This window comes from Balaenoptera acutorostrata, chromosome 12, assembly GCF_949987535.1.
Source record: "Balaenoptera acutorostrata chromosome 12, mBalAcu1.1, whole genome shotgun sequence".
NCBI classification, from domain to species: domain Eukaryota; kingdom Metazoa; phylum Chordata; class Mammalia; order Artiodactyla; family Balaenopteridae; genus Balaenoptera; species Balaenoptera acutorostrata.
Window position 1 is genome coordinate 79,294,066 of NC_080075.1, and position 13,911 is coordinate 79,307,976.

Here is a 13,911-nt window from a genome sequence, read left to right on the forward strand (position 1 = left end):
CACTTAGTTTACATGTAGTACCAAAATAAAGTATATGAAAGGCCTCTATAATTTATAAGAAATATTTCATTACATGTGATTGTTTGTGAATTAAATTTTATTCTGATTTTTTCTGTTCATAAAAGCATACTGTTTGCCTATAGGTAATATAATTTTTTTGAGGAAGTTTAGGGATTTTATAAAATTTTCTCATATAATTTTAGTCAATTTCTACTTTTTAAAGAAAATATACATTTAAAAACCCAATAAACACATATAATGTGCCTACAAGAGCCTCATTATTAAACTTAGACATATTAAGTGCAAACTAAATATGATTCAATATTTACTTCTTATTTTCATCTTTTTAGTGTCTTCCCATGATAATAATTTTTATAGTTTCTATTATATATGAAGCACTAACTTTCAGAGTTATAAATTTGATATGTTATTTCATTTGGATTTAGGTTACTTTCTATTTCACTATGACATCACACACATATTTTAAAAAATTGCATTCTGGAGTTATGTTCATTATCAGACAACGTTATCCTATTCTTTTTACAGTGTTCTTGGAGGTATTAAGTATATTGGGAGTGTATTTCTTTTACTAGGGATTTAGAACAGCTACTTTACATTATGATATGCATTTACCATACTTTATTTCTACAAGCCTGTATAACACTAGGACAAGAAACAGACATAGCAGGCTCATGTATTTCCATGTTGGCAAATTAAATCTTCTTACGTAGGAAATGAATCTATCAAGGATGCCCTCCGGCTAATGTTACAGAGGACATACTTTTCAGTATGGTATGGGACTTTGATATATGTGCTTAGATACAAATATAGTGTTTGTCAATTTCATTAAGAATTAAATTTAATGTTGCATGGAATGAATAAGAATTATCAAACTGTATAAACCATTTTTGGATTAATTCAGAAAATTTGAACTGATACTGGATCCTATTAGGGAATTAATACTGATTATGTTAAGGTGTGATAATAGTAATGTGGCCATGTAAGAGAACATCCTTATGTTTTAGAGATATGAAATAGTTAGGGGTGAAATGTCATGTCTAAATTTACTTTACTTTAAAATACCTTAGCCAAAAAATTGACTGAAGCATATTTCTAAAATGTTAATAATTATTTAGATGATGTGTATATGGGTGTTAATGACATTCTCTCTCCTTTTTTGTTGTTTTGAAAATTTTGATAATAAAAGTTAAAATCATGATATGGTAAAGAAGGAAAATTTTGTACAGTTAAACATAACATTTGTTTTTGTCTTTAAAGGAACCCATTCAGACTTCTGGATATATTTGTAATTTTGAGGATTTAGAAATTAAATCTGTTCTTTTGGATGAGATATTAAAGGTAATTCTTATTAAAAAACAATTATATTTCTGTTGCTGGCTTGACTGGGATTCATTTTTGTACCAGGCAGTGTAGTGTCCTGGTTAGGAGTATGCATTGAGGAGTTCCAGCCCTCCTTTGTCACTTATACAACCTTTAGACAGGTTCCTTCATCTTTTAAAGTTTCATTTTTCCTTTCCTGTTTATGAGCCTGTTTTTACCTCTATAAAATGTGGATAGTAATAGTACCTATCTTACAGGATTGTTATTTTATAAGATAATGAGTGGAAAACAGCACAGTGCTACGACCAAGAACTCATAAATGGTAGTTAGTTGTTTTCATTATTTTTATATTAATAACAGAGATACTGAAGAAATATTTGATAATTTTCTTTAGTCTTTTTCTTGTTCTAGGATATTTGAGTAACTTTTTTTATTTGGAGGTCCACTGTTCTCCTATTTTATTTTTCAGGTTTTATAAAATAATCTATTTCTAATTCCAGATAAGGAATTCCAGATAATTTTTGAATCCCTACTTCGGCCTTCATTGAACGTTCTTTGAAAATCTTTTACTCTAAGAATGTATTGAAAGTTTACCTTCCTTTTATCCAAAATATTTATTTTTCTATGTACTACATATGTTTTTTGGAATTGGAATAGTGGATTTTAAATTTCCAGAAGTTAGTTGCATTTTGTAACATGTTTTCATATTTTGGTTTGACATGTAAATTGCAGCTCTGTTATTGGGAACCAGTTGTTTTCTGTGTCATGACCGCCCTGCCGCAGCAGGAATGGCCCCCACCCAAAATTTGGTTTGCATGTAAAGAGTGATGACACCACAGATACACCAAAAGGTTGTAAAAAGGCCTTACAAACTTAATGAGTTTTTAAGGGAGAAAGGATAGGCTTCCCAAGCTTCTCCAAAATTGGTTTGAGAGCAGGGAAAGGAGACTGGCTTGGGTTTTTTGGGTAGTTAGAGGGTGGGCCTAGGGTGAGGGTTCCCATGGGTAGGTAGAGATATGTGTGGTTTGAAACTCCTGCGTCACCAGAGGATGGAACACTTATGCTTTCTTATCAGCTTGTCCAGATGTGAGGCAGAAGGGGAAGGGGGAAGGGTGAGGCTTAAAAGCTATCAGCAGTCAAAGTCAAAAAGGAAGGTCTAAAGTTCTGTTACAATCTAGGTCTCTTAATGATTAACATTAGATAAACATCAGAACATTATTCCCTATAGCTGTAACCAGTATGTGGAAAGATAGATTTGATAGATGAGATAAATAAACAGAAGTAATTTTATAAAAATGGCATCACTGTACAATCTACTTGCTTAGTGTTTAATTTTTTTTTTAAATTATTTATTTATTTATTTATTTATGGCTGTGTTGGGTCTTGGTTTCTGTGCGAGGGCTTTCTCTAGTTCTGGCAAGTGGGGGCCACTCTTCATCGCGGTGCGCGGGCCTCTCACTATCGCGGTCTCTCTTGTTGCGGAGCACAGGCTCCAGACGCGCAGGCTCAGTAATTGTGGCTCACGGGCCCAGTTGCTCCGTGGCATGTGGGATCTTCCCAGACCAGGGCTCGAACCCGTGTGCCCTGCATTAGCAGGCAGATTCTCAACCACTGCGCCACCAGGGAAGCCCCTAATTTTAATTCAATAATGTGGCAGTGAATCTGAAGGAATTGTAGAACATTAATTTTTTTTCACCACAAATGATACAGTTTTTCTGGGTTAAGGAAAAAACTGAAAAACCAAGAGGTTATTGCTTTTAAACTACATCTTAATTTTTAATAGTATTGATTGTCCACTCTAAAAGATGGTGTTTTTACATTTTCTCCCTCTTTCTCTCCTCTTTTTGTTAGGCACATTGTTATTTTAATGTTGTCAAGATTTAGAACATTTACATTTTGTTTTGTAACCCTAATTTTCCACATATGTAGGCTTATATTTAAATGAAAGCTATTACCAGTCTTTTTCTACATTTTCTCTGTACATGAGTTCTTAATTTTGATTAACCTTTTAGTTGGCTGGATTTCATCATTGTAACTTTTTTCAAGAAAGGCTCATAGTTGCTGATTGCCTTAAATTCTGGAATGCTTAAAAATGCCTGTGATGTGTTGCTCTGATGATTATATTGACTTTTATGAAGAATTTTTTAAAACACATATTTAAACTGGTTAGATGTACTTTAAAATTCTTGATACACATTTTATGCATGTCTAATACTAGGATAAAGAATAACTACAGTACTGTTGCCCGGTTTACTGGCAGGCGTTGTTAACCTGTGAGGGAAACCCAGGTTCTCTGTGACAATTTTGTTATCTGTCTGACTTACTACATGAAAGCCATAGGGAAAAGAATATTGTCATACCTTAGTTCCCTCTGAGGTCTTGTTGACCCAGGAAATATTTAGCTGAACTGTGGATTCCTTCAAGCATACAGTTTTAAGAAACAACATGAGTGTTGTACACCTAAAACTAATACAATTTTACATGTATGCCAATTATATTTCAATAAAATAGGAAAAAGAAATAACATGAGAAATTTCTTGGAGGACTAGAGAAGAAGGAGTGCAGAAGGAAAAGGACGGGAATTAACGTTCACTAAATTTCCTTTGTATGAGATGTTTGTTTGTGATTACAGCTGTACCTGGTAGATATTACACAGACCTCACTTTTAGGTGAGGAAGGCTCTTAGTGGCTGAAAATGATTTACCCAAAGTGCATCTGTTCATTGACTCAGCAAATATTTATTGAGAGCCAGTAAGACAGTTCCTGGCTTCAAGTAGAGGAGTTGGGGAGATAGACAAGAACTTCAGCAACTGGAAGAGGGGCAGGGGTGCTGTGGTTCAGTCAGTAGGTGTATCTCTTCAAAGGTCTGAAGCAAGAGAGCATTGGGTTAGTTCTGAGATTGTGAATAATGTGAATAACACGGCTAGGCATTGTGCTCAGTGTTTGATATGTGTTATCTCACTTAATCCTCCCAATGCTAGGAGGTAAGTTTGATTACTATTCCATTTTTTCAGAGGAAGAATCTGAGGCTTGGAGAAATAAGCTGATTTGCCAGTGATACCCGGTTAGCAGTAGGCAAAAGCATGATTTGACTCCAAGCTGTCTGGCTTCAAAGCTGGTGTGTGTAACTGTAGTGCTGGCAGAAATGAGGCCGGGGAGAGGTAATGGGGTAGTGGGCCCAGGTCATAAGTGACCTCATATGCCTTGCTGTGGAGTTTGGACTTGATCCTGGAGTCGGTGGCGGAGTGAGGCAGGAGAATGATATGATTAGGTTTATATTTGGGGAAGATGGCCCTGGCTTCCTGGGTGGGTAGGGAGTGGGGTAGGGCAGGTTCTAGAAAGAGCTGCCACATAACCAGCAAGGGATGGAATTAGGATTTGAGCTAAGGACTGTTTGAGTCCAAACCTCATACTCTTTCCATCCTACTTTGTACGGTAGTTCCCTAAGAACTTTTCAGTTTCTAGATACAGGGGTTCAGTTGCAGGGTGGGGAAGGGGTGTGTGTGGCTCAGTTAACCTTTTCAGAGAACTCTGGTCCATGGGAGCCATTACTCTTTTACACATGGGGGCTCTAATTTTCTTGTATGCTTCACTTTTTCATTACTTAGAAATATGTAGAATATCAGTGAGTTCGTTATAACTGTTTGTTTTCTTTCTCTGGCTGTTAGCTAGTTCTTTCCTGCAAGACTGGCCTTTAAATTTTTTTTTTCTTTGTCAGGCTGCTAAATTATAAAAGGAAAGTAGTGATGAAAACCAGCCCTTTTTCTTTTTTTAAAAAAAAATTTGTCTGCTGCCCAACAGCATGTGGGCAGCACTTAAATTCTATTTAGCATTTTACTGTACTTGCTGTGTCATATTTCTGTCCATCTCTCCATCTGCCCATTAATCAGTCCTGTTTTTTAATATATTTCAGAGTTAGTACATATATACTTTAGCATGCATATCATTAAAGTTCACTAATTCAAGTTCAGTATTTGCTTATAGTTTTCTTTCACTTGGAATAAAATTTGCATGCAATGAAATGCACAGATCTTAAGTGTACCAGCCAGTGAGTTATGACAGATGCATACAGTTGTGCGATTCAAACCCCTGTCAAGATACAGAACATTACTATCATGCTAGAAAGTTCCCTCATGCCTCTTCCCAGTAAATCTGTCCATACCCACCCTCAGAGCAACTGCTGTTTATAATTTTTTTTTTTCAATAATAGAAAAAAAGAGTAGATTAAGGAGTGAGGGGTAGAGGACCTGCACATGGTGTTTTCTGCTCCAGTGGAGGCTGGCGGCACTAGGGACAGGAAGAGAGTAGCTCCTGGGGAAAGGCATTTTGAGCCGAGGGAAACAAGGCTGCATAATTGTAAGGGACCCCTTTGACGACTGTCCCCTTTTCCCCTGATTGCCTCAGGAGGAACTTCACTTGTGGACTGTGGGTGTTTTCCAGATAATTCAAAAGACCCACACATGGCCATTTCTTTTTTTTCCCAGTTTTGCTCATAATATGATGCAGTTGTTTATTTGTTTGCTGTTTTTACTGTAAAAAAGAAATACATACTCTAAAGGCAACTATTTGAATTCCTTTCTTTTCATCTTTACTTTTAGAATCCAGAATATCCAAACAAGGATTATATCATTAACTTTGAGATTCGGTCCCTGAGAGATAGCCGAGCACTGATTGAGAAGGTTGGAATTGAGGATGCATCTCAGTTCATAGAGGATAATCCACACCCCCGACTTTGGTATTTAAAAATAAATAAATAAAACCTGTCAAATTTTCAGGTGTAAAGTCTCAGCTCTGTCGTCCCCTGCTCTCATACTAGGCTCCTGATGGGAATAGGCTTCTGTTCTTATTCTTCTTTTTAAAATACAGAAATTTATTTTAGATTCAGAAGTATTCAACATAAGCATAATATTATATGAAACGTATAAATGTGTTAAAATAATCACTTTCCACCATGTTTCACTAGAAACAATAGGTGTAATAATTGAATTCTGATTCAAGACTTGTTTATCCATAATTCGCCATCGGCGTTTCTGTTTCTCTTTTTAATAAAGGCGCCTACTGGCTGAAGCAGGTCTTCAGAAACTGGATTTGCACACTGCAGAGCAAGCGTTTGTGCGCTGCAAAGATTACCAAGGCATTAAGTTTGTGAAGCGCCTGGGTAACCTGCAGAGTGAGTCCATGAAGCAGGCGGAAGTGGCTGCCTACTTTGGCAGGTTCGAAGAGGCTGAAAGGATGTATCTCGATATGGACAGAAGGTAAGTGATAAAGGTGCAGGCATCCGGACTACTTCCAGAATTTGCAATTTTTTTTTGTTTTGTTTTCACAAATGAGGATTGTAAAATAGACTAAATGTATCATACCATCTCTTTCAGAAAATAATTTCAGTTTGGATTACAACCTAGATAGTCTACATGACCTTCATTAATTTATGCTTTGTAATTTGGGGGCAGCTTTCTTCTCTGTTTATATGTAATATTAATGACTGGCCATGGGAGACTTTTTTCACTTGGTAGGAAAAAAATTCATATGACTGCAGAGACTGGAGGCTTTATCATTTATTACACCACTCATTATTTGGGTTCTCTTTTTTGGTTTAGGCCATTATTTAATTTTCAGTTGTCAAGGAGCATGAAATAAAAGTCAAAGGTATTTAGGGATTGAATTTTATTCTTTATATTTCATTTTTATTTATATAAAATACTGTATGAACTTCATTTCAGCTGTGAACATTATATCTAATTTTTATTATTTGTACTTTCAGGAGGTTGCTAATACAACTCAAGCCCTGAAAAGAAATATAAAACCAAACATGAAATAAGTCTGATTATGTCTTAAGAAATTGATGAAAAGAAGTGATTATTATTTAAGTCATTATTTTGCCAAGTAAATTGAAAGTCTAGGAAAATAAAGAGGCAGGAAATTGTTTCCTTTTTCCTTTTGCAGGTTCTCTCCATTGCCTCTTACCTGGTCAGGCTAAATTTCTAAAATGTTTGGAGTTACCTTATCTGTCTCTTCATTGTTGTGTATTCTCAGTACCCTAGAATTGAATCTAGCACATAGTAGGCGCTTGATAGATACTTGTTGAATGAATGAATGAATGTCATTTTTTGTAGAGATCTGGCTATTGGCCTCCGGCTGAAGTTGGGAGATTGGTTTCGAGTACTCCAGCTCCTGAAAACTGGATCTGGTGATGCGGATGACAGTCTCCTTGAACAAGCCCACAATGCCATCGGAGACTACTTTGCTGATCGGCAAAAGTGGTAGGTAACCTATCTGGACCCCCTCATCCGTTCATTTGGCACTTAAAATTGTAACTGCCTGAGTACTTCCCTATGAAATAATGCTAGGGAAATGAAGACCATCCTTCCAGATCCCAAAATTCACATAGCTCTGGATTCACACTGAGGAGCAAGAGATCCTTCAAGCTGTCAGGTAAGCGCTGTAAGACTTTGGAGTTTCAAAACCCAGAAGACTTATACCGTACTTCCAGGTAGCTTTCTACTGTTTGAGGCCACAGTTTATATTTTCTTTTGTTATTATCGATTATTTTCAGAAATCGCTGACTTTTATTCTTAAGTTATTTTGATCAGTATGCTTTTTTATTTATGTCAGTGTTTGGAAATACAACTGTATATCAGATTAAAACATATTTATTAAGAACATTCAAAGAATGTTATAACTAAAATATGCTATGCAGTCTTTAGTTTTGTTTTTTTTTTAATTTATATGCTTCAAAGACATTCTGTAACTAAAGATGATTAGAGTAATACTAGTGCTGGCATTCTAACGGAAGAACATTTTTAGTAAAAGTGCTTATTTATGAGGAGATTCACATTAGTTTTAAAAGGTTTTTTTTTTCTTTCCATAGGTTGAATGCTGTACAATATTATGTACAAGGCCGGAACCAGGAACGCTTAGCTGAGTGTTATTATATGTTAGAGGATTATGAGGGATTGGAGAATCTTGCCAATTCACTTCCAGAAAACCACAAGTTGCTTCCAGTAGGTATTATAAATTTCAGTTTTTGGAGTTGTTAGGTTACTTTATAAGGTTTTTATGTCGTAGTCTGGAAATGTCCTCTGCAATATAGAAAATTAAAAATTAACTAAAACTTTACAGTTTCTTAGGCATGGAATGATGCTTTAGTTATTAAAACAATTTACCAGTATTACAGAATGCTTGAAACTGGAGAGGAAGAAATCAGTCATATTCCTACTATTTTCATATGATCACAGTCTTGTGTAGGCTTGTCAGTTTTGTAAACTTGCTTTAAAAAATTAGCTGAACACATGAAACATTTACAGATGAAATGACATATTGTCAGAGATTCGCTTCAAAATGATTTGAGGTGGGTCTGGGGAGTAGTGTGTGCGTATGTATGTTTGAAATTTGCTATAAGAAAAGTTTAAGATAGCTTAAACTTTTATTAGGTTCACAATAAACTTTTATTAGGTTATATTAGCAATAAAAGTCAAGATAGCTTGACTTTTATTAGGTTATATTAACAATAAAGGATTTAATGTTGAAAAAAAGAGAAGCTAAACGCAGAGTTCTCTATAACTTTGTTCTAAATTTTCTTTTTAAGGCTCTTTAAATTAATTGTTGAATAATGTAAGTGAGCTTGTATTTTATTTGTTTTATCTGAAAGGTAAATCACTGAGTTGTACAAGATCTGGAGAGGTAGTAGCTTTCAACTGCAGGGTCTGGACATATATCAGTCGTGGGTTCTACTACAAAATTTTGTCGGTTACTTAATAGATGAGTATAGAATTCTGTTAATTCAGTTCTTTTCTCTATTGTGAATTAGAGCAATTATCCCTGTAATAATGGCATTTTTACACACCCTTATTCTCAATCTTATATGTTTACTTGAGTAGGAAAACTGAAATTACTTACAACCCTGGGATTAGGGACTGTGTATCTGACATTATACTGTCATCTGTTAGGTGTGTCTGATGACGCAGAAAAAAATGTTGCTGTATGGTATCTAGAACAGTAATATTACTGATTAAGTACTAAGTAATTATAGCTATAATAATTAAATAATTAAAATAATTAAAAATTTTCAGTAGTACTGCAAATTTTAAATCAAGTTTTGGAGGATTTTTTAATAATATGGGAAAATGTACAAAATATTTAAGTGAGGAACACAGGATACAAAACTATATATAATATGATTACGATATATTCACAAACACACATATACATATATATTCATAGGACACAGATATTAGGAAATTACACCAGAATATAGAGAGAGGTTTCTTATGGGAATAAGATTATGTGTACCTTTATTTTTTCATATTTTCTAATTTTTTTTTACCATAAGAATGTATTACTTTATAATCAGGAAAATATAAGCATTACTTTGAAAAAGATAGTTGGGTACAAAATTGTACTTTTATGATATATCCCAAAATATTTTAGGAGTAGGGATGGGGAGAGAAAACTGTGACCAATTAGATATTAAGAAAGAAAAAAAAGTGATATTCTGAAGACGGCAAGTACAGCCCAAGGGGTGTGATCGGTAGTTGTTGTGGTTCTCCTCTGTTTTTGGTCCAGCCTCCTGAACTGATGAATGGCCAACTTGTCTGGGGCATTGCTTTATAGAGGTATTTGAGAGCCCTGTGAGTGTCAGGTTTCTCTTAAGCCTCTAATTAATGATTGACATTGAGTATAACATCAATTGCCTTAAAGGGTTTTTTTTTACTTACTAGCGTGGGGTTTGTTTTGGAGCTCGGTATTTCTGTAAACTAGCTACTGCACTGAGAGAAGGTAAGAGTGCAGTATCTTCAGAACCCAGTTGAAAATCAGATCCGTGCTGTGAGCCAGTGAAGCACAGATTTTATAGAAGGTGATGTTTTAGCATCTCTTCTGGTTTGCAGCCCCTGCCCCTACGTCCATTTAAAAGAAAAATTACTGTAGCCAGCAGAAAATTTAATATTCTTATGTCCCTATGGCGTTTTATAAGTTAAAATATAAGTGATTTCCTTGTTCTCTGAGATCCGATAGTATTATTTTGTCCACAGGAAATAGCACAAATGTTTGTGAGAGCTGGAATGTGTGAACAAGCAGTGACTGCGTTTTTGAAATGTAATCAACCAAAGGCAGCAGTGGATACCTGTGTACATCTCAACCGAGTAAGGAACTGAAAATTAAAGTCACCATAGTGATGCTTTAAAGACTGTTGCCAGTAAGGGTTGGAGAGCTTGAGATGGATTTTGTGAAAGGAGCCAGATAGTCTCTTACTTAGTTGAGGACTGAGAAAATGCTGGAATTTGCATTTACCTCTTGAAATGCTACCATTAAGGGTGACCCGCTCATAACTAACTCAGTATGGGAACCTGAACAAACCCTGTGCTTTTAGTCTGGCAGGTTTTTGTCTGGAAGTAATTTCATAATTTTCTGCATTTTATTAGGGTTGGGTTTTGTTTCCAAACAAGGACCAGTTAATGGTCATTGCAAGAGGAAGGAATTGAGTTACTTTATCAGTATTTATTTTGGCAAATCTATTTTCCTTTCCGCTTATAGAAAACACATATTTGATATTTTTAAGAGCTGGAATTTAACTAAAATTAAAATGCAGAATTGTTGAAATTGTTGACTATCAATGTATTCTTATTAAGTATTTTCTTGAAGTATTTTATAAAGCTCCATTTGCTTTATAAAAATAACTTTTAAATGTTAAATCTGATAAGACATTTTCTTAACTGAAATTGCGTATTTTTTTTACTATAAACAAATGTATCTTTTTCTTGCTCATAGTTTGTGCAAAATTAGAATTATAAGATTAATGTGATTATAAACTTTGACGCTTTCTTTTTCAGATGTACTTCTTAAGCAAATCAGTCTCAGATCATTTGATTATTTTGACACGTTTGACTCCTAAAATTTATAATTGCTCTGATTTTAAGTGATTTTTAAAAACATGTACCAGTTTTTTATTTTGATATAGTGTTATTTATTATTATAAACTTAAAGCTTTATTGTATGTATTTTAAGACATATCTGACTATGAATTCTTGGGTAATTGTATGCTATATATATATTTTCTCCAGTGGAACAAAGCTGTTGAATTGGCTAAAAGTCATAATATGAAGGAAATTGGTTCCCTGTTAGCGAGGTATGCATCTCATTTATTGGAAAAGAATAAAATTCTTGATGCCATAGAACTCTATCGGAAAGCCAGTTACGTGTATGATGCTGCTAAGCTGATGTTTAAGGTAATGTAATAACCTTGGTGAGCATTTGGCTTGTTCTAGTTACCAATGTTTTCTTATAACTCAAGGATACATTTTCCTTTTTTTGGAAACAAATATTTGTTATAGCAAAATCCCTCTCATTTATTACTACTATAACTATGTGTTATCTTAGTATTATTACATTTTACTAAAAAGGCTGTTTATTACTTTTAGCACCTTATTGATGCTGAAGCAGTTTTATATTTACTTAATACCGAAGTTAACAGAGAATTATAGAATTTTCAGGGACCATAAAGTACAAATTCCCTTAACATTTGTAACATAAAGTACAAATTCCTGTTGTCATCAGGATTTAAATTCCCTTAAGGGAATTTAAATCCTGATGATAACAAAACTTTAAGTCCTTTTAAATGTGCAAGTTTTAAAGACATTACACTTTTTTTTTATTTAAGAAAGATTTTATTATATATCACTTTTTTTTAATACGGCAGGTGCTTATTAGTTATCTATTTTATACATATTAGTGTATATATGTCAATCCCAATCTCGACGTTACACTTTTCGTAGTATGCATTTGGAGGGAACATGACTAGTATTAATGGATGCAAATTTTACATTCTAGTCTATACTTTTCCCATTCGATTTAATGACAAAGGAAAAATTTCCCTCCGAATCATTTAAAAAAATTTAAATTTCTGAAGGATGTACCATGTTAAAGCCATCTTATCTCTGGGTACTTGGAACATTATTTTAAAAATCTCTTTGTTATATAAAATACTAGCCATTCCATGAAAGCTTTCTTCATTTTGATTTAATTATTTATCAGCATCTCTTATTTTCTAAAATTGTTTTCAGTTCTAACTCTAATGGCTAAATACTAAGGAAAGAACTAAGTACTTATCAGTACTATGGAAAAGAAAATGGGTGGTATTTATATTCCACCCTACTGACCTTCCTCCTTTTTTTAGAGAATCATATTTCAGAAATGATAATATTTGTGCAAGTATAGATTAAGAAATATTTTCCCCCAATTCTTTAAATGTTTAAAGATTGCAGATGAAGAGGCAAAGAAAAGAACTAAACCTTTACGTGTTAAGAAGCTCTATGTACTATCAGCTTTACTTATAGAGCAGTACCATGAACAAATGAAAAATGCCCAACGAGGAAAAGTTAAAGGAAAGAGCTCAGAGGTAAGGTAGAACATTAAGTAACATTGTCATCTGAAGTGTTTAAGGAAAAAAGAACTATCAAACTTCTCTTTATGGACAGGCCATTTAATTTACTTGTTTGCATTTATTTTCTTAAATGATATGAGGAAAAGGAATGACTGATTTGGAATTACTGCTCACATTTAGACATTTCAACTTGGAAATATTGAAAATTATTTTTTTTTTACTAATCTGTAATCTTTGCTTAAATTCCTTACTTGGTAAATCCTTTCTAATCAGTGAGTTTTAAAAACTTTCCTAGAATATATATATTATTTTAATGTGCAAATGAGCCTTATATTAACTTAAAGTTTAATCAATTCTATTTAAAAATTTGATGTTACTATGGGGAGGAGAGTCCTTTCACAATGTACCCGTATACAAATCACCACGATGTACACTTTAAATATCTTACAGTTTGATTTGTCAATTATACCTCAATAAAACTGAAGAAAAAATTTGATCATATCAATTTAACAAAATGTGAATTATAATGGAGACATTAAGTCTGTAGTGACAGTTTTATAATGATAAAATCTGCTAATTGAGCTATTTAATGTATTGATATACCAGTTTCAGAAATCATCTCTATTGGAAGGACCGTTGTTAGGGTTGTGCTGACAGAAAATGTGGGTCTGCTTTACTTGTAGGCCAGTTCTGCTTTGGCTGGTTTGCTGGAAGAAGAAGTTCTGTCTACAACTAGTCGTTTCACAGATAATGCTTGGAGAGGGGCTGAGGCTTACCACTTCTTCATCCTGGCGCAGAGGCAGCTGTACGAGGGCTATGTTGACAGTGCATTAAAGACAGGTGGGCATATTACCTAATGTATATAACATGTCTAAAAAATCATAAATTGCAAATGAAGGGCTAGCTCCTTCAAGTTGCCCTGATATTTTAATAACACTTTTTTTCCTGTGGATTTATTTTCATATATTTGAGATTTGCTGTTTATGATCTGTTTTTCACATTCCCTTTTTGAAGTTCTTTTTATTTTTTAATACATGGAGAGCAATATATACGGTTCACAGAAAAACCAGAAGTTTGAGATAAGCAAAAAGAACATTTATAGCATTCACTATCACTTAAACACTGAATAGCCCAGTTCATATCCTTTTGTGTGTGTGTGTGTGTGTGTGTGTGTGTGTGTGTATGTGTGTGTA

General features: G+C 34.1%; 1 protein-coding gene across 3 annotated transcripts in view; it reads left to right on the forward strand.

Moving 5' to 3' along the window:
* WDR35 (WD repeat domain 35) overlaps positions 1–13,911 on the forward strand; it is a 63,748-nt gene that overhangs the window by 42,841 nt on the left and 6,996 nt on the right. For all 3 annotated transcript variants that reach the window (XM_007183479.3, XM_007183477.3, XM_007183478.3), the window contains 9 exons: positions 1,279–1,359; positions 5,940–6,076; positions 6,393–6,596; positions 7,455–7,601; positions 8,210–8,342; positions 10,371–10,481; positions 11,400–11,564; positions 12,593–12,733; positions 13,402–13,558. In XM_007183479.3, coding sequence (XP_007183541.1) covers positions 1,279–1,359; positions 5,940–6,076; positions 6,393–6,596; positions 7,455–7,601; positions 8,210–8,342; positions 10,371–10,481; positions 11,400–11,564; positions 12,593–12,733; positions 13,402–13,558 — 1,276 coding nt within the window. The remainder of the gene's footprint in view (positions 1–1,278; positions 1,360–5,939; positions 6,077–6,392; positions 6,597–7,454; positions 7,602–8,209; positions 8,343–10,370; positions 10,482–11,399; positions 11,565–12,592; positions 12,734–13,401; positions 13,559–13,911) is intronic.